Source organism: Xiphophorus hellerii, chromosome 8 (genome assembly GCF_003331165.1).
Source record: "Xiphophorus hellerii strain 12219 chromosome 8, Xiphophorus_hellerii-4.1, whole genome shotgun sequence".
Lineage (NCBI taxonomy): Eukaryota > Metazoa > Chordata > Actinopteri > Cyprinodontiformes > Poeciliidae > Xiphophorus > Xiphophorus hellerii.
In genome coordinates, this window is record NC_045679.1 from 1485977 (window position 1) to 1509475 (window position 23499).

General features: G+C 41.3%; 1 protein-coding gene and 1 long non-coding RNA gene across 10 annotated transcripts in view; one reads left to right on the plus strand and one right to left on the minus strand.

Moving 5' to 3' along the window:
• The window catches only part of tcf4 (transcription factor 4), a 176419-nt gene that overhangs the window by 111379 nt on the left and 41541 nt on the right, over nt 1–23499 (plus strand). Inside the window, exon 1 of one of the 9 annotated variants that reach the window (XM_032570808.1) lies at nt 5547–5888. The exons of 7 other annotated variants lie outside the window; for them this stretch is intronic. In XM_032570808.1, coding sequence (XP_032426699.1) covers nt 5820–5888 — 69 coding nt within the window. In that variant the 5' untranslated portion in view covers nt 5547–5819. Of the gene's footprint in view, nt 1–5546; nt 5889–23499 lie in introns of those variants that run through there. One more of the 9 variants, XM_032570809.1, reaches the window with a different exon arrangement.
• Nucleotides 6560–6941, minus strand: LOC116724987 (uncharacterized). The gene is made up of 2 exons (XR_004340303.1): nt 6798–6941; nt 6560–6711 (listed from the first exon to the last, which is right to left on the minus strand). It is a non-coding gene; the product is annotated as an uncharacterized LOC116724987 (long non-coding RNA).

Consider the following 23499-nt stretch of genomic DNA (forward strand, 5'->3'; position numbering starts at 1 on the left):
CTCCTTTTATGGTTGGACGTTTTCTCATCTTCCTGTGTTGGTTTAATCCAGATAAATGTTCTGTCCTGGTGTGAACTCAGTGTTCATACCAGGAACCACCAGTTTGGTTCGTTCACCGTTAACTAACCAGTAGAACCGTTAGCTTTTGACCCGTTTCCTGATGAATTTAAACTAAATTCAAACAACTTTCAACAGATTTTAACTGATATTGAATTCATATAAGAAGTTTTATTTTGTTTTAGGACCAAAAATTCTGTCAGAATCCATCCATCCGTTAATTTAACCTTTTGTTTATCTTCAATTACACCAACCAAAAACCAATCATCCAACCAATCATCCAACCAACCATCCTCTCAACCAACCAAATAAACAGTAAAGTCTATTCTATTCTATTCTGCACCACCATCCAGCCATTATTTAAAACCAGAGACACATGACAGTAAAGATCTCCGTCGTATTGTGTGATCTGAGCGCCAGAACAGGAGGAAGACACGACCAAAGACGTCTCCAACGTCCAATGAGGTTTCTGGTGCATCATGGCCGTTGTTTTGTCCTTAAGATTGCCTGAAAGGGAACATCGGGTCAAGAATTGGCATCAGGTTGACCGTTTGGGTCTTTTATCTGGTGACTGATCGGCATAAGTTTTATAAAACTGTCTGAAGGGTTGATCTTGGGATATTAACATATTTAGAAATGGCTCCAAGACTTTCCCAGGTTGTGTAAATCTACAGTTCTCCTTAGATCCTCACTGGGTTCCCGGGACTTCCCAGTGGTTATCACTGATGGTCAGTCCAGTGAGTTCTGGTTTTAGGACCTTCTGCACCACTTTCCCAGACAAATATGAGCTTTGATAGTCCAGAGAAATGTTCAGACGAAGAAGAAGAACCATCGGTCGTCGAGTTTCTCACCACGGATTGGGTTTCTATTGTCAAACTCTGCCTCTTTAGTCCGTCTGATCATGCTTTGTGAAGCCGGTTGACGTGACAGAAGTCGAGGGGAATAAAGAACATCGTAAGTCAAACGACACGAAAGACTAACAGAGACGTCGGGCGCGGGGGGAGAATGACTCGCAGGAACACAAAGGAGCCGACAGCGGGAGAAGAGAAGATTGACAACTGGGCGTAGTGATTTGAAGGAAAATCCTGTCGGCGTGAAATCAGGATGAAATGTGAGATTATAATTCAACCAGGGATTAACTGTCATCTCAGAAGCAAAGACGGAGGGGGGGGAAGAGTGACAGAGGAGATAAAGACGGAGAGGAAGGAAGGAAAACTGGAGGGGAAACGGAGTTTAAAGGCAGAAAATGAATGGAAAGTTCAAGATGAAGGCGAAGTAGGACGAAGTGCAACAAAGGGATCAGGTGGGAGATTAAGTTACGAGGAAGACGAAGGAGGACGAAGGCTTACTGGGAGAAGAGCAGGATGAAGGCGTGGAGGAGGATGAGTGTGACTGGTGTCCCATAATTTAATGGTGCCAACATCAGCACTCGGCTCCAGGTGTTGATGCCGCTGCGCGCTCACCGGACCGACAGTGATGAACAGACACCAACGTGCTGAACTGCTGGAAACAACGTGAACTCCACTGTCCAGCCATTACTCATCCCAGGCAGAACTGAGATAAAACAAATAATATCACTGAAGGAAACCCAGATATCCTTAAAACTCAGCAGGAAAAACTCGTTTACGGGAGCAGAACGCTGCCAGGATCAGAGGAAGTGAATTATTTCAACAAAATGGACGAAACATTGGTTTAATTTATATAAGACAACTTGCTTAAAAATATGAAATTATACACCGATAAAAGACATTATTATTATTATTTCACTCTGTTTCTATACATTTTATTCATCCAATTTTATAGTTTGTTTTGAATTTACATGGTTTTATTTAATTTCATCATTCAAAATGTATTTAACTATTTGATAGGATATTTAAATGCTTAATATGTTGACATTTACTTATTTTAATTATTCATTTAGCTTTTTTACTATTTTTGACCTCCGTACAGGCGGTTCTGAACTTTCGGTGTCTCGCGACCCTCTGATGGATCCTGACCCCCATGTTGAGAACCACTGATAAAACAATCAACAAATGAGACAGAAACGATTCATTTGATTCAATGAATCAAATCAAAAAGTTTTGACACACAACTAAAACAAATCATTAAAAAAAGTTAAAATTAAATTTTTCTCAAAAATCATAAAACTGTGAAAAACATTTAAAAAAAAAAAAACAATCAGCCAATTCTGCAAATTTTAACTAAAAAGAAGAAAGGAAGCAGCGACTGGGAAACAAATTGGGAAAGTGCTGAGTCACTGGTTGCTATGGCAACCTTTGCTAGTCAGCCGGGGAGGGGCCAGAATCACGTTTCATCAGAGACCAGAAATTCGTCCACAAACAAAGCGACTCTGTGTGAAACTGAGGAGCATCAGAGCCGTTTTTAACGGTTGGTGTCAGAGAGCTTTCCTGTAGCAGTCTGTGTCACAGCGGCTCTGAAAACACAAAACAAAATGTGCAAAACTTGGAGCTCTGGGCGAGGCTAACTAAACTGTTAGCTGCACTAACCCCAAAGTGTTACATTAATGTTATTTTGTTAGACTAGCAAAAGCTAAAGCTATGACATTAAATTGAACCAGGCTGACACTCACCATTCATCTACAGTTATTTAAATGTTTTCTGCTGCATACCTCATTCATTCGTTTGTTGTATACTTAACATTTTCCAGAGGAAATGAAACTACTGCGTAAAAAAACTTCAAAATAAAAGCAATGCTTAACTACTTGAAGAATCCTTAACAGTCGATAATAAAAACATCAACACAGATGTTGAACTTTATTCAAATTAAATTAGCGCTTTAGAATGTACAATTAGCGAAACATTAGCTACACTGTTAGTGGAATATTAGCTTAGCGTTGGTGGAAGTGTTGCCACCACGTTGAAACAACTTCAAAATAATATTTTTAAATTATTCAAACTTTATTCAACTAAATGTTTACAGAAGAACCAAGTAAGTTAAGCTTTAGAATTTATTTAGAAAAATTAATCTAGGGGAAGCTAATCAATTCCAAAGTTAGCAAAAGCGCTAAGCTAAAAAGTAGCTTCACCATTAGCGCAGTAGAAGAAGTGTTCTCTTCACTGCAAAACTGACTTTAGATTGTTTTAACTTGTTGGTTAAAATAACTCAGAAGGAGGTTTTTATGTTTTTGTTTTGTTATCAAACAACAAGGAAAGTTTTGGCGCTCCGTGTTCATCACCTCATCCTCCTTTTCTTCTCCTCCATCATTGGGGTTGAATCCCTGGTTGCCGGGTCGCCCCCCCGGTGCCGGTTCCCCTGCAGCCGGGTCGGCCACAATGCTGGGAGCCAGCCAGCGCCGCAGACAGATGGTCCACTTATTAGATGTGCATCAGCCCTGCCTCCCTTCCTGCAGCTCGCGTTTTAATCAAATTAGAGCTGACAGAAGATGAGGCAGCGAGGGCGAGCGACAGGCTGGATGAGGGGAGAGAGAGAGGACTGAACGATGAATGATGACAAAATGAAAGACTGAACACAGTTTACTGGAGGACTGCCTCCACCCGCCTCACACTGCCCCACCCTCCTACGCTGGACTCCGCCTGATCCACACCTGGACTCCACCTGATCTCCACCTGATCCACACCTTGTCTACACCTGGACTCCACCTGATCCACACCTGGACTCCACCTGATCTACACCTGGACTCCACCTGATCTCCACCTGATCCACACCTTGTCTACACCTGGACTCCACCTGATCCACCTGATCTACATCGTTACCTCAGGTCAGACTCTATTAATTGCCTCCAAATCAAACAGAGGATCCACATGTGGTATTTGGTCAAGATGGCTCCTCCTGCAGCAGCTGAAGACACTTCCTGGTGGGCGGAGCCAAAGATCTATAGAGGGAGGAAGTACACAAGACGATGGATGGACGATTGGTTGGTTGCATAATAAATCTCTAATATTGATGTCATATTTTATTATTTTTACGTGCTTTTCTTGCTCTCAGACCAAAGCTGTGAAGAAGTTTGTGACGTGTTTCTCTGCCGATCAGCTTTGCTGCAGGAAACTCTTGATGAAGCATTGCATTCTGGGAGATGTAGGCTCATGTTCTTTAGGAACCTGCTGGTTTGTTATTTTTAATCTGAAGCTGCCATCAGAATCAGAACGCCAACATCATGTGGAAATATAGAAACAAGCTTTGTATGCTTTTCCATAAAGACATGAAGCAAAAGTCCAGATCCGTCATAAAGTTCAGGAACATTTTCAGGATAATTTTCCTCCATGTCTCCTATGAAGCGTCAGATCCAGAACGTTCCGCGTGAATCCTGCGTGTCAGTCAGAGTAATCCTGGTATTTTATGGTTTACCTTTCATTCCAGGACGCCAGCTGACACGTCTGGGTGAAACGTGATTCTGAGAGCAGCTCCTCTCAGCGCGTGTTTGAACGAGTTTAGGAGAGGATGAAAGGCCAAGCTGAACAATCCCAGCTACTCGGCTTTATTACCAGAGAAATAAACAAGTCAGGCGCCCCCTGTAGGCCAGAACCTTCTGCTCCTGTAAGACGGTTTTCCTACATCTGGATGTGATTTTTAAAAGGAGATCAAAATATTGGAGACAGACGGGAAATAGAGACGGGTTCTCTTTGCTGGAGAAAAAAACCCATTTGGACCGAACGGGACCCAGAACTCTGGGGAAGTCCAAGGAGATCCAGATCGTTCTACAGTAAATGGATTTGGTAAAAACTGTTAGACATATTAATAAAAACGGATGGATGGAGATGACAAAGGAAGAAAAACAGCATAATGTTTGTCCCATTCTTTATACTTTTCTATAAAAATGAGTAATTAAAGGGATTTTATAAATATGAATTAATAATTTTAAGGAAACGCCTCAACAAAAATAAATAAAAATCAAAGTGAGGAATGTTGAACATCTTATGAAGTTATACTCTGGTATCAGGAAATCATTTTTCCATAATAATGAGCTGGTTATGTCAGATTAAATCCAAGCTTTTTCTCATTAAACAGGTTTTTATTGTAATTTCATGTCTTTCTTCTGGTAACTTTGTGTCTAGATTATGCTAATATTATGACTTTATTCTCATAATTATCAGGAAAAAATCTAGTTCGTTGTAGAAAAAAAGCATAAATTGAAATATTCAGTTCAAGGTGAAAACACCGTATGGGGCCCCTGCTTCTGTCCCGCCCTGGGCCCCCGGGACGCGAACTCCGCCCCTGCGCTTTACGGTTCAGCTGACAAAAAAAAAGAAAAGTGAGCTCGCGCTTCAAAGGCACGCGGCAAAACTGCAGCTCGGCGCGAGACACGGACGATGATGAAGGAAAGATGGCTTCCAGATTTAATGTGGAAACTTGAAAGAGTGTCCGCGAGCGTCTGAGCGTGCGCGGACTTTTTTCCACGTGTGAGAGGAGCGGGGAGGAAGAGGAGGGACTGCTTCACCCTCTCTCTCTCTCTCTCTCTCTAACTACTTTGCATATTCCGCGTGCCTCGGCGCGGCCATATGGGAAAATGCAACTGAAGGAATTGACCGCGCGCAGGCAGGAGGAGCACGCGAGCGGAGCGGCGACACTTTGAGATCACAACAAACCCGAAAAGTTCCCAATTACGGAGACGAAGAAGAAACGAGACGCGACACGGGTTGGAGAGGACGATCCGAACCGAGCCGGGGAGGGGGGATTGACTGACTGCAGGGACCCGAGAGAACCGGAAGAAATTATTATAATATTGATTTGAAAATCAAAATAAAAATAGAGATAAAAGCGCTTCCCGCTGGAGGACCGGAGCCATGTACTGTGCCTACACCATCCCGGGGATGACAGGCAGCTCCCTCATGTACTACTACAACGGCAAAGCGGTAAGGAAAGCTTCCTCATCCCTGTCATCCCGCCTGGTTTTCCCGTCCTGGAAGGTTGGAGGAGGAGGAGGGAAGGAGGGAGGGAGAGGTAGAGGAGGTGTGAAGGTGAGGAAGAGGAGGAGGAGGAGTGCGCTTTAATTCCTCCTGCATGGGAAAAAACGCAGCGGGGAATAACGAGGAAAAACCTGCTGGGAGAATCTCTGCCACACTCCTTCACAGTTTCACTTTTTAAAATGGTTTTAAATTCATTTGCGGTAAAATACAGGAAAACGGAAAACATCCATGTTTTAGTCCGAGGCTCGTTTTTCCGTTTCTAATTTTCTCAAACGGGCGGAAAACGAAACAAAATGAGTCAAAAACGATTTGATTGAAATTTTAACTTATTTTCTTCTGTTTTAATATAAATAAGTTGATTATTACATTCTGTGGGTTTTACCTTTAATAATATAATATAAAACAAACTGAAATTAACGAGGAGAAATAACAAATTTAATGTAAAATAAGAAAGATTAATGAGGAGAAACATTTCATTCAGTTTATGCTTTTATTTAAATATAAATGTGTGTGTGTGTGTGTGTGTGTGTGTGTTCATACCATCCAAATAGGCCCAAATCACATCCAGATTAATTAAATCCACACCATTTAACCTGATTATTTGGTTTGCATTTTTAAAAAACATGTTTAATTTAAATTTAGTTATTTTTATTTGTGGGAAGTGAAAATATTTCCCGCGGCTCTTGAAGCAGACGTGAGAAAATTGTCCTGCAGGTTCGATGATCCGTCTGACCTCCCGTGACCCCGTCTGTCTCCCGGTGACCCCCACCTGTAAAACACCAGGAAGTCGTTTAGAGACGTGGGGGGAACGGTGCCTTCAAGTCACAGGTGCACTGGGGTTTCCTACACACCCACCTGTCAGCGAAGCATCCGTCCACTGCAGGGTGGAAATAACAAAAACGAGGCCAAAGACTTTAAAACTATTTTTAAAATTGTTCTCAAAATTCAAATACATTTTTAAAAAACAAAACTTAGATATTTTAAAATTGTTTTTCATGTTTTTAAACCAAATTAAATCATTTTAATCTGTTTAAAATGCTGACATGTTGAGTCTGATGTGAACTCTTCTGGAAGCGATCCGGACTTCGTTTCTTCTCGTCTTTCTCGCTCCGTCTTTGTGCTTCGGAGCCGGAGCGGCCCGATGCGGCGGGCCCCTGCCTGCGTGGCTCCGGCGCTTTGTTTGGCGGCTGGATGGCACATCGTGCCCGTCGGTGTTGATCCGGTGCCAAGCTGCTTTCAGGTTTCGCCCCCTCCGCCTGTTTACGCCCGCTGTCTGCTGGCAGACGGACAAACCCAGAAAACCCGCCGCTCCTCCTCGTCCCTGAAACCTTTTCTGATTTTTTGGGGGTCTTGGATAAAAAGCAGGTTGTGGTTGGAAGGCAGGGGAAGCGGCGCAAGGAGGAAAACTGGGGCAGGTTTTTTAAAAAGAGAGAAGCTGGGGGAGAAGCAGCGAGGCTCGGCGTGGAGCGAGGAGGAAGAGGAGGAGGAGGAAGAGGAGGGCCGAGGCCTCGGCTCCGAGCAGCGGCTGTCGGCTCTCTAACTTAATCTCCCGCGGCTTAATGAGGCAGCAGAACCCGGGCTAAAAACAAAAGGCCCGGCGTGGAGGCGGCCGGCGGCGGCTTTGTGATGCTAACGCAGCGTTTGAATATTCAGACGGATTTAATTAGGAGAATCCTGGAGCCGACCCGATCGGGTCGTCAGCTCCACTCAGACCCACAGAAAAAACAGCCTCTAATCCCTCAGTTTACATGAAATAATTTCATAAAATTGCTTTTAAAAAGAGAATTTTTTACTCCTAATTCTGAAAAAAAGAACAAATTTCCCTGCTGTAGGAAACTTCACCCAAAAGATTTTTATTTTGTCTTCGTTTTTATTTTTATCTGCTTTTCCTCATTAATAAATGAGTAAACAGATAATCAGTTATAAACGGATCTTTAATGTTTCTGAGTGTCGGTTCTGGTCCAACTCCTCTGGTTCCGGGCCAAACCCGAGTCAATGGCGGCGAGGTCCAGTAGGAGCGGACATCCTGTGGGCCAGGAGGCTGGAACTGGAGCACAGCATGTTATGCAATTAAAACTTTATAAATAGATGCATTGTGTGTGTGTGTAGGGGTGTGTGTGTGTGTGTGTGAGTGTGTGAGCGCATCCATTAGCTTCAGTCTCAGAAACATTTTTAAATTTTATTTCTTCTTCATTTATTATTTAATCTCTGAAATCGTCGGCCTCGGCGTCATGAACACGTTTTACTCCTCTCATGCTTTTATTTTGAAGGTATCTTGGTTACAGTCAGAACCATGGTCCGTTTGCAGAAATGGTCAGAATGATAGTCTGTGGATGTCCGGGTCAGTCGGGTTTCCTCTGGGTGCTTTAAGGCATCTGTGTGTGTGTGTGTGTGGGTGTGTGTGTGTGTCATCCTCCGTCTGGTCCAGTTAAAGCCTTACACATCATTCAGGCTTAAACTTAATCCCACCGCATCAGATTATCTGACACTGATGCCGCCGATGTGCACAGATACACCAAACACAGATACACACACACACAACCATATATAGACGTGTGTGTGTGTGTGTGTGTGTGTGTAATCAAGTTTGAATCAATCAGGTTTATTTCATTTCAGAACAAGGCAGTTCAAAGTTACATCATCAAAACTCAAGAAACTCCACAGATTAGGGTGATGGTTGGGAGGCCCTCCCACCTTAAACCAATGAGATGTTTTGGTTTTTTGACTCCAGTTGTTTTTTACCTTGAATATTAAAAGTGGGAATAATTTGAGATTCCATTAAAATAATTGACATTAGAAACATGAAGCAGTTTTCAGCTCCTCCTTCAGTTCCTGACAGAAACAAACGATTTAAAAAATCGGATCCTGCAGGGCGTCGATAAATAACTGCAGGTTTAATTCTGGTTATTTATTGTTTGTGTTTGTTTGTAGAGGCAGTGAAATGTTTCTGTTTTGTCCTGATATTAGAAGAGATTTAGAGGCAGAAATAAACGTTTTATTGCATTTTAAAAATAAAATGGACAAATATGAATGTTTTCTAATCAGTTCTTAATGAATCTAATGAAGATGAAGAATGATCATGTTTAAAATATAAATTTAATTCACTTTAAATACCTTGATGATAAAAAATACTATTAGATTATGTCAAAGTTTTTACATTTTGGGCAAATTTTAATTATTTTAGTTATTTTTATGCAAGTTTCTGTTTTTCTTTTGACATTTTCTAACATAAAAATGTAATATTTCAGTTTTAAAAGCTGGTTTTGAAGCCATCAGGCCTTGTTTTCCTGCAGATTATAATATTTAATGTTTTAAAGCTGTGGGTGAGTCAGGGCTGAAGGAGGAGGCCGAACGCTGGCCCGGGTCCAAACCCACACCTGCCGGGTCGATGTGTGGAAACCTGCTGCCAGGAAGTGATGCAGACTTTAATCATTCGTTCCCTGGATAGTTCCCTGGTTTGTTCCCTGGATCGTTCCCTGGTTTGTTCCCTGGATCGTTCCCTGGTTCGTTCCCTGGTTCGTTCCCTGGTTCGTTCCCTGGTTCGTTCCCTTGATCGTTCCCTGGATCGTTCCCTGGATCGTTCCCTGGTTCGTTCCCTGGTTCGTTCCCTGGTTCGTTCCCTCGCTGCGATTTCAAAGCTCGTTGTTTGTTTTTCATGTTTTTCAGTTTTGGTCTCGGATCAAAAACCCCGGACTGCGGGACAGAATTTCAATTTCATTTTTAGTTTCTCGGGTTTTCGTGACTCGGAAACTGTTGTGTGTGTGTAACCATGGCAACGCTGGACCCACACACACACAGAGGCCCTGGACTCGTTGGGCAGAACTGTCGCTCCGCTTTGCTTCATAAGGATCGTTTCAGCTGTTTAAATATTTCTGTGAATAATAATAATATTTTTCTTTAATCAAAAATAATTTATTTTTTTTAATTTTTGGTCGTCAATGAAAAGAAGGCATGATGTGTGGATTATACCGATTCAATCTGAGTTTAAAGGAATAATTTGGAAGTTATTTGTTCCATAATTCGAAGGTTTCCAGTTGGAAGCACTGGGAATACTGGGACAGTTTTTGGTTTTCTTTCTCACTAAGACTTTAACATCAGATACAGTTTGATTGTTGGTTTTCCCAGTTAAAATCGTTTTTCGGACCATCAGAGTGTCTTTACTACAGACCACTGTTGCGGTGTCATATTTGGTATGTTTATTCCCAGTTGGACGGACCGGTCGGGCTGAAACAGGCTGAATTTAGTCGCTCGGTTCCTGCAGAGGAAACGACGACGGTGGAAAAGAAAAAGGAGATTTGGGGGAAATGTGAGTTAAATCAGATGAAGGTGAATTAGCCTCTAAAGCTGCTGCACATGGAAATATTAAAACGTGCTGCATGATCGGCTCTGAATGAGCGATCTGGACTTCAGTTGATGCAGGAATCTGCAGCAGAAATGCAGATTTGGGGAATATTTGTTGCTCTGCAGCGACCAGCTGCTGAATGAGGCTCTTTGTAACGGAGGCCGATCCGTTTTACTCGGTTTTAAGCCCTTGACTTCAGAGTGCAAGGTCACAGCTGCCAAAACACTGACCATGCACGTCACACACACACGCACACACACTCCTGGACAGTGTGTGTGTCACATATGGGAAGGTGGGCCGCAGAATCCATCTGCATTCCTGGGATAGCTGGGAATCTCCATGGCGACCTGCGAGGAGCAGGTCCGACTGCGGGCGTGCGGCCGGACCGGCGCCGAGCGATGTTCCTGGAACACGCCCTCTCTGGCGGCCATGTTGGAAATGTGCAGACTTGGCAGCAGTGAGTCCTATCTGCTGATCGCCGTGGCGACGGGCGGATTAGGAAGCAATGCCCAGAGCCTCGTGTTCGATCGTTTCTCTGCTGATAGAAAATATTTTATTACTTTAATTTGTTTCAAAACAACAAATTTCACTGAAGTTAATCAGATAAAATAATTGTTGCTTTTCTGTTTTAATCAAAGTATTGAAATCATTTAGATTTAAGGTCATTTTTTAATTTCAGCAGCGTGGGGCTGGAGGTGATGAGTCTGCTGGAGATGAGGGTGATGGTGCAGAGGCCATCCACCCTCTGAGACTTTGAGTCATGAAGAATCAGTTCAGATCAGATCAGTTCAGATCAGTTCAGATCAGTTCAGATCAGATCAATTCAGATCAGATCAGATCAGATCAATTCAGATCAGTTCAGATCAGATCAATTCAGATCAATTCAGATCAGATCAGATCAGATCAATTCAGATCAGTTCAGATCAGATCAGATCAATTCAGATCAGATCAGATCAGATCAATTCAGATCAGTTCAGATCAGTTCAGATCAGATCAGTTCAGATCAGTTCAGATCAGTTCAGATCAGATCAGTTCAGATCAGTTCAGATCAGATCAGATCAATTCAGATCAGATCAGTTCAGATCAATTCAGATCAGATCAGATCAATTCAGATCAGATCAGATCAGATCAATTCAGATCAGTTCAGATCAGTTCAGATCAGATCAGTTCAGATCAGTTCAGATCAGTTCAGATCAGATCAGTTCAGATCAGTTCAGATCAGATCGCTGTGACATCAGTAACGATCAGCTGGAATCGTGATCACGATACGATTACTGATATTTACATCATGAGATCAACCAGTTTGATTTTAAAAGTTTTCATCACAATATCAGACACAAATTTCAAAACCGTCAAATCCTAAAACCAATCAGATGATAATCATCTGATCTTTCATTTCTATTGATTGTCAAGGCGTTTATGAATGATTTTCTATGTGCTGTTTTATCATAAAAACAGTTTTTTCTGTTGTTTTTAGCTTTTTGTCTCACTTCCTGCCAGATTCAAACTGACTGGTTGAATAAAAACTGTGTCAATCTAAACCTGCCTGGGTGAGAATAATCTGAACTGCAGATTTTTAGTCTTAATCTGCAGTTCAGAGCTGAAACCAAACCAGTACAAACCTGATTGGTGCGTCTCTTCAGGTGCTAAAATAAAACGTATGCCGATGAAACCAGTTGGTTTTCACCTTTATTGTTTTATGGTAATAGTAATGGTTTGTATCGGTGATAGATTTGTGGATTATGGATTATTTCTGCTGGTTTTGGATCTTTTTGCTGCTTCAGTTTGATAAAAACCTTCAGTTTGATAAAAACCTTCCCAGCTGCTCGTCACTCTGATGCTTTTCCTTCCTCCGGGTTCCTGAAGACGGTCGGCGTTTGGTTTCTGCTGCTGCCGTTTCCCCGTTAGCCACGTTGGCTGGAAACACCGCTCTGTGTGTGTGTGTGTGTGTGTGTGTGTGTTTTGGACCTAAAGCCCGTTCTCACATGTGCTGAGCTCGGGCTTCACAGCAGAAACACGAGCTTAAGTAAGTTAAGGTTTTTGGCCGGAGATGAAAGCAGAGCTGTGTGTGTTTCTGTGTGGAAGACACCATTTTAAACACTCCGCTTCACAGCGCTCCACTTTCCTACACACACACCCCACACACACACACACACACACACACACACACACACACACACACAAGCCTCCCAGTCTGCATTATCGCAGTGGAAAATGGGGCTGTTGTCGTTTTGTTTAGGGCGTGTGTGTGTGTGTGTTTAGTGGGTCAGTCATGCTGTTAGCGAGGCAGCATGGACTCGCTGATAAACACCAGACAGCTGTCACACTTTAAACAACAAGAGAAGCAAACTGCTAACCCAGAGCCGCTCAGCACCGGCCCAGGAACTGACCCGCCAGCGGGCTTTGGGCCTCTGATGATGGCGGCCATTAAAACGCCGCCTTCAGGTGTTTAATGTCACCTGGTGGAGATTTTAACTGAACACGGTTTTAATGCTGCTGAGGCCAAAACCTCGTGTTTCTCTGCTGATGGAAACGATGACTGAAATTATTCTGAGATTAAAGTCTAAATTTTTAGATTAATCTCACAATTCTTTGATGTTTAAGTCAGAATTTTAAGGTTAGTCAAAAAAAAATCTCAAGATTTGAGTCAGAAATTTCTGAAATGAAACTTTTTGCTCTAATCTCCATTTTCTCCTGAATCGCTTCCATCTTATTTATTTTTAACACCTCAAATAAAATTTAGAGCAAAACTGTTTATTCCTTGAACATATTTCTCCATCTGTTAGTAAATTTACACAAATCTGTTAAACTAAAGTACAAAAGATGATTTAAAATGTAAAAAGAATAGTAAAACATTGATAACTATGATTATTTATTATTTGAGCCATGGATATTACGTATTGTAGAACGTTTTATATTAAAACCAGTTTTTTTTCCTCTAATGCTGGTTGATGCAAATTCTACACATACCAAATGGAAGCACTTTGCTGACATCTAGTGGTCAAAGTTATGAGCGTAGCTACTCTAATTTGCATGTTGATTATATTTTGAACATTAAAGTGAAGGACTTGGAGCTGCTGAAACATTTGGATCCGATCTGAACTCAGAACCTCCATGTTTGATGAGCAGCGTGAAGCAGAGCCGCCATGTTGGGAGGCGACGAAACCCTGAGCACGAAAGTAAAAGCGAGCAGAGTGAAATCCGTTTCTCCTCCTCTCGTCCGTCTCTATCTCCCCATCTCAGAAAACCCAAAACATGCGGCCGGGCGAAGCGCGTCCTGCAGCGCCGCATTGATGTTGCGGTGATAGATGCGCCCATATGGTCGGCGTTAGCGCTGTACCTGATCGCAGAGAGAAAGAAGGAGGAGAATCAAAGACAACAAAGAGAAATAAAGAACGACATAAAGAAAGAACAAACAGAGAAGGATCCTGCAGCGCTGCAGTAATCAGCTCTTTGATCTGACGCCTTTATTATTCCAGCGTGGGCCAAATAATGCAGTCCTGATTGTATTGCTGGCAACCAGCGCGCGTCCATATGTTGGCTATTAGAGGCTCTCACTGTCTCCACGCTGCTGCTTCTTCTTCTGTGGTGCTTCGTCAGGGGTCACAGGGCTCATTCCTCCACGCTTATCTGCTTTCATTTGCTGCTCAGATTGCATGTGCATAAACAAAGAGCTGAGGAAAAGTGTTAAAAATCATCCTAGAAAAACACAGACTAGAAGTGCACCGATTGCAGTTTTCAGTCGATCACCAATCATTTAAAAGACTGATCTGCTGATACTGATTTTTATTTTTGTCTGAGAAGTTGCTAAGTTTACAACATTCTGCAAAAGACTTTCTGATTTTCAGAGCTTCGTGTTGGTAGATAAATATCAACCGATGGCTGATGCTAGTTAACAAAATAATAATAATTTTATTTATTGGAGAAAAATCTTCCAATCCAACCTGAGTTTATGTGAGAAAGTATTGACACCCTGAACCTGGTCGCTGGTTGCTTCAGCAGGCCGACCGGGGTTCATGATACGGACAGTTTGGGCCGATATCAATATTAAAACCCATATCCAACCTTTATCAATATTAAGTTTTTCTTAAATAATATTGATTTTGAGAAAAAAAACAGAAACAAAATGGACATAAATCAGTGGTAGTTGTTATTGTGTCTTGTCTCTATGCTGTAACTGCGAAGTAATTTCCCTGCTGTGATGAATAAAGTACTTCTATTCTATTCTAAATATTGGTTGTTAATTAATATCCTCCGATACCGATATTAGTGCAGATATATCATGTATTTCTAATAATTAGTAGTAATGAGTCTTTAACAATTTAACTGAGTTACATTTTGGGTTTTCTAGCTGCTACATCATGAGTTAGGTCCAGACTTTGACTAGGCCTCTTCCAAACCTTCATGGTCTCTACGTAGAACCAGAATCCAGAATGGATGGATGTTTTGCTTTTCAGATCTTTACTTCATTCCGTCATCTGGGTTCTGTAAGGCATTTATTTTGTGAAACTGACCTTTAATTTAAATTCTCTGAGTTCAGATGGAAAAGAGAATTATCAGTTTTTTGTGTTTCATGTCGGTGCATCACTAAAAATGGCCGCCCTTAAATGTTGACAAGGTTTGTCTCCGTATGACTTCTTGCTTTAACTCAACTTGACTTTGTGTTTTATTGCTTTGTTTGCAGTAAACAGTGATTTTCATGTTTAGTTTTTATGCTCTTATATTGATTTATTAGTGAATTCATGGTGTTTTCTCACCATTTTAAACATAAATTTATGTTTTTCAATCAACTCAAGTTTTATTCTACTAACTTTCTTCATATATTCACAAACTTTGACTGGAAATTACATAAAATTAACCAGTAGATGCTAAAGCATTAGCATCAAAGTGCAACATGTTTTATCTTAATTTTTTTTTTATGTTATGATTTTTTTTTTGCCACGTTGTGGAAAAATTGCATTTAAAACATGAAGCTACTTGGAATAGTGCGTTGTAACTTTTGTTTGCATTTTGTCGACAAATGTTAAAGAAAAAAGCAAAAATTTGACATTTTTATTGAATAAATTTGGATTTTGGTAAAAGAAGTCAGAAAAATTCACTGTTTTTGGAGTTAAATTACACTGAACAGTAGAAAAAGTGACGTTTTAAACTGAAAATTTAATCTGAATCAACTTGAACTGTTTTCATGTTGTTGTTTTTACGTAATTAAAGTTTACACTTCATGAGTTTCTTAAAGATTTTGACCCAAAATGTCCCTTCAGGCTGATGATGTCACTCTTTAGATTATAAAAGTTTTGGATTAAACTACAGTTTCATCTCCACATGTTTGACTGACGAACAAAAAGTCACAGCAAAATAAAACTAACCTGCACTGAAAAACCTCAAACACTTGAGTTCAGTAGAGTTTTTTTCTGAAGATTGTGCATGAAAGTGTTTAGTTTAAAATGAATCTCTGTATTCAGCAGATTTGCGACCAAATAATCTGCCAGTGGAAATATTATTTTTTCCATCAATATCAAGAAATTATTATCTTAAAACAAGCTGCAATTTCTTGCTAAAAACTTACTTATAAGTTAGTTTGTCAAGCGTTCCAAACCATTTGTACCTCAAACTAAGACTTTGTGAAAAATTATGAACTTTTTTTATTATTTCTTTTTTTATTGCCAATTTTTGGCAGGGTCAGTCCTCTGTATCGTGAAATAGTTTCTAAAAAACAAGCTAATTTACTGCAGGTAAAGCTGAAGGGTTCTGTGAAGCTGGTTGGGGGGAATTCCCCTGGCCTCAGACTCTGACTCAGAACGACGCGGAGCGTCTTCAAAGATGATAGCAGGAAAGTCCAGATGATGATTTTACTGTTTGTTCTCATGAAGACGAACAGGATGAGTCTGGTGGAAACAGAACCGCGGGGCCGTGACTCAGACTTTTAATCTTCATTAACATCTCAGTGGACCAGGGGAACCAACCGGCTGCGATCGGAATCAGATGTTGGGTTTAAGGTGATTTAATCTGCCGTCAGGAACGTCACGCGGCTCCTCCGCTCATCCACTGCTGATGCTTTCGCCCAAAAAGTCGCTACGTAAATTTCCTGCTTGTTGGGTTTGAACCGGGATCAGACAGAAGTGAAGAGCTGGACTGAGTTAAAACTTCTAGGATGGATGATAAAAGGACATCTGGAAGTCTCTTTGTGTCTGTCTTGTCTATTTTTAGACAAATAGGCGAATATTCTCTCTAAAACGCATTTAAAAGCAAAGGAAACCCGTTAATTTGAAATGAAATTCAGCTGCGATTCCAGGGATCTGACTCCTTCAAAACCTTTCATAGTATGAAAACATCCGGTGATGTAACGCCGGCGTAATGGCTGCACAGCAGGAGGGGGTCAGAGGTTAAGATCCTCACAAACCCAGGATGACGGAGACGAAGGATTAAGTGTGGTTTTATGTGGCTGTGCTGCTGATTTTACTGGAAAGTCATAAAAATGAGCAAAATGAAAAATATCCAAAGGAAAAATTATTTTAAATGTTTTTCAGGCTCTAAAGTTTTAATTCTGCTTCTTCAGTGGCGAGTAAAAGGGCGACTCAGCAGGAAATGTGAAGGTTAAAGCTACTGAAGAGGGAATGTATGGAGGACTGGTCCTGCCAAAATTACTAAAAAGTACAGAAATAAATAAATGTCTTGTTAAAGTAATGTGACAAATAGTAACTTTCTTAACTTATTTGGTTATCCAATGTGACCTAAAGTTTATTTTTCATTTTCACCAGTACTTTCACAATATCTTTTATTTTTCATTTTATTTCCAATTTTATTGGTTTATTGGTTTGATTTAAACTCCAGAAGTATTCACTCCCTTTAAACGGTTTGGTCACAGCCGCACACTTCAGCACATTTTCCTTTGTAACCAACTACCTTCAAATGTCTGGAAACCAGCACCAGAACACACCAATGTCTGGAAACCAGCACCAGAACACACCAGTGTCTGGAAACCAGCACCAGAACACACCAATGTCTGGAAACCAGCACCAGAACACACCAATGTTTGGAAACCAGCACCAGAACACACCAATGTTTGGAAACCAGCACCAGAACACACCAATGTTTGGAAACCAGCACCAGAACACACCAATGTTTGGAAACCAGCACCAGAACACACCGTACAGACCATGAAACATGGTGTCGGCAGTATCATGCTACGGGGAAGCAGGTCTGATTTGATCTAAATCCAGGAGAATCCTGGAAGAAAACCTGAGACTGTTCACCTTCCAGCAGGAGAACAAGGCCAAATGTACAGCCAGAGGTGCTATCAGATGGCCTAGTCAAAGTTAAGATCAAATCCAAATGGGAGTCTGTGTGTAAGACGTGAACACTGATGTTCACAGATATCTCTGAACAATATATTGCAAATATATTGTCAATATCCATATTCCAGTAACTGTTGCTAACAGAGCTAGCATTTTTCATGCTAATGTAACATTTAGTTAATTGGACAGAATTTCAGTGTAGCATATGCTCACACTGGACACTAATTACATTGCCTAAAGGGTTAAAGGTCACAGAGTGATGGAAACACAGAGGAAGAGAGAAAAGACAGATTTCACAGCTGATATTCCGATATTTACCGGTAATATTGCGATATTTTCTCATATTGTGTTCAGATGATCTTCATCTAGTCTGATGGAGTTTGATTTGTTTTGTAAAGACTCAAACGTCATTTCCTAGATGCTCACAGTCGGTGCAGACAGTGTGCTGAAAACAGAAGCACACCACACTTTTCAGATTTATTTTGGGGGGAAAATGTTGAAACCTTTTATTATGCAGTTTGTTGGTTTATCAGACTGAAATCCAGATGAAGAAACCGGATGTTTGTGGTTTATTGTGAGAAAATGTGGAAAAGTTTAAGCGGTGTGAAAACTTTAAAACAGATTATCGTAACGTTTCATTCACCTGATGAACTAAAGGGTCTAATTTACTCTATTTTCTGGGGTTCAGGTTGACCTCTGACCTGAAGCAGCAGGTCACAGGTCGCCCTCCGTCGGCCATCTTAGCGTTGGGATCGAGGTTCGGCTCTGCCCGCCTGTCTGCTCTGAGTGTCAATAATTAACATGCAGCGGCGGCCATCTTAGCTTTTTTGGCACGGGGTTCTTTTGATGCCAGCTGGTGCGTTGCCTTGGCAACGGAGTTGCCCGGCGACACGGTTGTAACGCTCCCAAACTTTCTCAGAGGAATCTGTGGCGGCCATCTTAGAGGAGGAGACGTTTGGTCTGTTTACCGCTGCCGTTCTCGCCCTGACAGAGCAGACGTCTGATTGGCTGAGCGCCACGCAGCGGGCGATCTGATTGGCTGTCAGGCAGGATGGGTTGTCTGTATTTAGATACTTTTTGTTTGTTTTGAATTTGCTGGGTTTAAAACTGAAAATATATATTTTCTTTGTTCATTTAGGTTAGTTTAACAAAACATTAAGTAAAAACATAAAAACTAACTAAAGTTTTTTAAAAATGTGACAAACTGACTCAATGAGGGACTTCCTGTTGTTTATATAGACATGAAATCACCAGATGTTTGTTACTGTCAGTGCTTCAAGGTGTTTTAATTAATTTAGTTTATTTAAAATGAGACTTCAGTCCTTGTTGACCAGAATCAGAAAAACAGATTCTGAACGCCAGGAGCAGGGAATTATGGGTAAAATGTCTGGATTTGTTTATTCTTTACATTGGAAATGGAATCAGATTTTTTATTTTGCTGTAACGTCTTCACGGATGGATGATCCACATGAACCCATCATGAGGTTCCACATCAACTGGAAACCAGTTTAAACTGGGCTGCCTGTGAGACGGCAGGTGTGTGTGTGTGTGTGGGTGTGTGTGGGTGCGTGTGTGTGTGTAGATTTGTTAATTACTTCATCATTGATTATTTATAAAACAACTTAATGAGCTGTCAGGCGGCCAAATGGCTGCAGACCAACAACCAGTCACCACTGGAGAGGAAGAGGAGGAGGAAGAAGAGGAGTCTTTCTTTTTGTCATCCATCACTCCTCCCTTCCTTCCTTCCTTCCTTCCTTCTTTCCTTTCTTCCTCCAATCCTTTGTCTTTTCTTTGTCTCTCCTTTCCTTTCTTCTTTCCTTTTTCCGTTACTCCCTCCTTCCTTCCATTTTTTCATCCTTCCTTCCATCCATCCTTTTTTCATCCCTCCTTCCTTCCTTCTTGCTGTTTCATCCTTTAAACCATCTGAAGTGTTTCTCTCTCTCTCCCTGCGTTGGTCGATCGAGGCCGTCCTCTCGCTAACGACGGCTGGCAGTCGGCAGCATGTGGCAGTAATTAAATCAAAGGAAGCCGCTGAAAGAGAGACGGTGGGGGAGAAAGAGAAGAAGAAGAAGGAGGAAAAAAAGCGTTTGCATGTCGGCTTCGCCAGGAAAAAAAAAAATCCTGGCAGTTAAAAGAAAAACGGGCGGCTAATAAAAACGATCGTGGAGGAAACTCGTAAAGAGCCGTCACCTGTGGAGAAGTGTTTTTGTTCTCCGGCCTGGAAAACCTACGTGCTCACTCACACACACACACACACACACGCCGTTAATCTGAGTGTGTGTGCTGAGAGTCACTGCTGCTGCTGCGATCAGCTCTAGAAACACGGAGTAAATGTTTGTTGTTGTTAAAGAAATGGAGAATAAACAGCAGAGAACAGCAGACCGTTCTCTGGGTTCAGCTAATCCAGATGATTTGACTTTTCTACAGGTCTCAGGATGTACGCATATCGATAAAAAGTTTAAATTTATATAAATATGTATTTAGTCATGGCAGGACTAATTCATATGTTGTATATAATTTTTTTAATATAAAACTTTTCTGTCAGGAAAATGTTTGAGTTGCTTTCTTTGTGTTCTGTGGCTTCAGGTGGTTGAGGCTATCGCTAACTAGCTACTAATAGCTAGGTTGCTAGCTAGGTTCAGGTCCAGGTTTAGCTACCATGAGCTAAGCACAAATTTATTTCCAGTTAGCCGCAGGCTAACTTCTGCTGCCAAACCATACGGTGCTACCAGCATTTGGTGCAAACTGCTAGCTAGCTAGCTTTATCCAAAATTACTTTGAATTTATTTTAAATCTCTATTCTGTTGGAAACTCAGATAATGTTGCATGCGTTTTGTACAAAAATCTAGCCAGCTAGCTAACTTTCTTGTCTCTTCAGTTAAATGCAATGATGTTTGTCTTCCCATTGGTTAACTTCTGTTGCCAATCCAGACGATGCTAGGAGCATTGTGTGCAAAAAGCTAGCTAGCTTGATCAGAAACGGCTTTGGGTTTATTTTAAATGTTACGGACACAGAAAAAAAGGATCAGAGAAAATAGAAAAGAAGAGAGGTGGGCTAGAAAGTTTAAAGGGAAAGAAGGAGACAAGAATAGAGAAGAGAAGGAAGAATAAAGAGAAGAAACTAAAATGTGTTTCTACACCAGCAGAAAGAGAAAAACGTCGGAGGAACCAGAGCAGCAGCAATAACAACGTTACTGAAAAGTTCTGATTAATACAAGATGCACTTTAGTGGAAATGTTGATTAAATCTGTTAAAGATTCAGAGGACGGAGTTTATGAAGGTGGCCTGAAGTAAGCTGGTCTGTGTGGCGGTTCTGCCGGGTTCAGTCTGGTTCTGTCTGATTCTTCCGGGTTTAGTCGGGTTCAGTCTGGTTCTTCCGGGTTCAGTCGGGTTCTGTCTGGTTCTGCCGGGTTCAGTCTGGTTCTGCCGGGTCCAGTCTGGTTCTGTCGGGTTCAGTCGGGTTCTGTCTGGTTCTGTCGGGTTCTGTCTGGTTCTTCCGGGTCCAGTCTGGTTCTGTCGGGTTCAGTCAGGTTCTGTCGGGTCCTCTGGTCTCAGTGATCAGCAGCAGCAGTGGATCTCTGAAAGGAAGCGGGTCCGTATCGTCTCTGGCGGCGGCTGCAGAGCTCTGGAGGCTCTTTGTGCTGCGAGGGGCTTTTCTCCCCCAGACCCTGAATGTTTCCATGAAGCCATTTTGTTTCCCATCATGGAATCCAGGCTGCCCAGTTTCCTGCCTGCACAGAAATCAAAGATTCTGCTTTTATCAAACTTTAGATCAAGGATGAATTTGACTCAAATTCAGAGCCTTATATGTTGTTTTGTTGGAGCCACAAACCTTAAGTGTGTTTTATAAAATGTGGGGTTTTATGAAATAGACCAATAGAGTTCTGCTTTATTGTAGAGTAGTAGGAAAATGATGCCTGGTTTTAACATTTCTTACTAAATGAAACTGCAGTCGATGGAACCAGCTTTCAATCAAATCACTAACTTAGCGTGCTAACAGGCTATTTGTTTCTCTCAGACGTGATGGAGCAGCTCTGGAACTTTAACTCATGCCACAGATTCTCACCTGAGCTTTAACTAGGCCATTCTCTCTCTCAGAATCTGCTCTGATCTAATCAGGAGTATCGGACATTTCCCGGTGGGCCGGTCCAACGTTCACAGCACAGTGCAGCATTTTAGAGGTTCAGAGGGTAGAGTAGTCGTCTTGTAATCAGAAGGTTGTTGGTTAGATTCCAGCTTTCTTCTGACCATGTTCCTCTGAGCAACGCACCTAATAATAGGTCTCCTACTGAACGTTATGGACTGTGGCTCTAGTTTAAGGTCAGATCAACTGGAAAAGCACTTTAAAAGTTCAGTCCATTTATCCTAACATCTCCTTCCTGCTGGGTTTAGGTCTTTCCATCCACCCTGCATGATGCTGCCACCACCGTGTTTCTTTGTGTGTTCTGGGTTGCAGGTCTCCGAGGCCTTCAGAGTGGAAATCAAACACTCTTATGTCTGATAATCACGTGACCATCTGGCTGAACTGGATTTCATTTACTTTAAGGAGCCTGAATTCTCCTGAGAGAAACGGAAGTTGAAATCACAACGGATGCAGTTTACATGCAGAATGAAAACTGTAGAGGCTGAAGGCTGTGGAGCGGTTCTCAGCGCTAACAGATATAGCACTTCTGGAGACACACACAATCCTCCAGCTAATTCAGAGTAATTAGTGGTCAATTAAAGAGCTGTGACATCACTGGCTGTCTGATGCTTTGATCTGGTGGCTCCTGGCAGGACCAGACGCCATCTTGAATCCATTTACAGGCCGCAGTGTAAACATGGCACACAACCGGACGCTCTGCTGCTTCTTCTGCTGCTTTTATGTCTCTTTGCTTCTGGACTTTCCTTTTTTCTGGTTTGTTTTTGCTCCTTTAATCCAGTTTTTGTTTTTAATTTTGACATCTGGTGAAACGTCTCCAACATTTGCTCTCATTTAGTTTTTATTCTCAGTTATTTGGGCTCATTTTTCCCTCGTTTCATGGCTGAAAGTGAATCATACAAATTCTGGTTGTTTGTAGCCTTTGAGTTGCTGTTCTGACGGTTTGTGTCCATTATGGGAACGTTTTGTCTCCAACTTTCAGAAACTATGAAATCTATTTACACTCTGCTGAGAGGAAATGTGGTTTTATGAGTCCCAGTAGTTTAGAGCTATTTTCACTGGATGAGATGTCCTTATATCTCATGAATCATAAAGTAACTGGTTTAAACTAACCAAACTTGGTTGTTTTTTTTAGCTATTTATTCATAAAAATACTTAACAACTGAGAAAAATAAACAGATTCTGAATTTTCTTTGCTGGTACAGAATGGAGCGGCTTCGTTTATTCGATCTTTATCAGCAGCAACAACAACAACATTTTGACCCATACCGATATCAGTATTGCAGTTTGGCTGATAACCGATATTTATTGGTATTATATACTTATGTCTTCTTATCTTTTCTACATCCTGAAAAAACAACATGCAATATTTGGTTTCATGTCAGGATTTAATTCTTGTGCAAGTCAGTAATTAGTTTGACCAGTTTGATGGTTTCTGACCAAAAGTTTAGAAAATGGTTGAACCAATGAAAAAAAGGAGAATATAAGTCAGTAAGAGTTGATGTTGCCGCATTGTTTGTTGTTTCATCACAGTTTAATAAAACATGTGTGGACTTAAAAACCTTATCATTTCTTTATTTATATGTATAACAGAATCATCAGTATGATGTTCTGAAAGGTCGTATTTCTGTTTTGGTAAAACAGATGATCAAGTAATCAAACATAATCTGTCTGAAATGTGGCTGGTTGTTGTAGAAAGTGTCCTGAATAAGGCTGCCAACTGTAAAATGTGTTCAGATTTAAACTTTGTGGGAACTGGTTGAAGAAAACCCAGTGGAG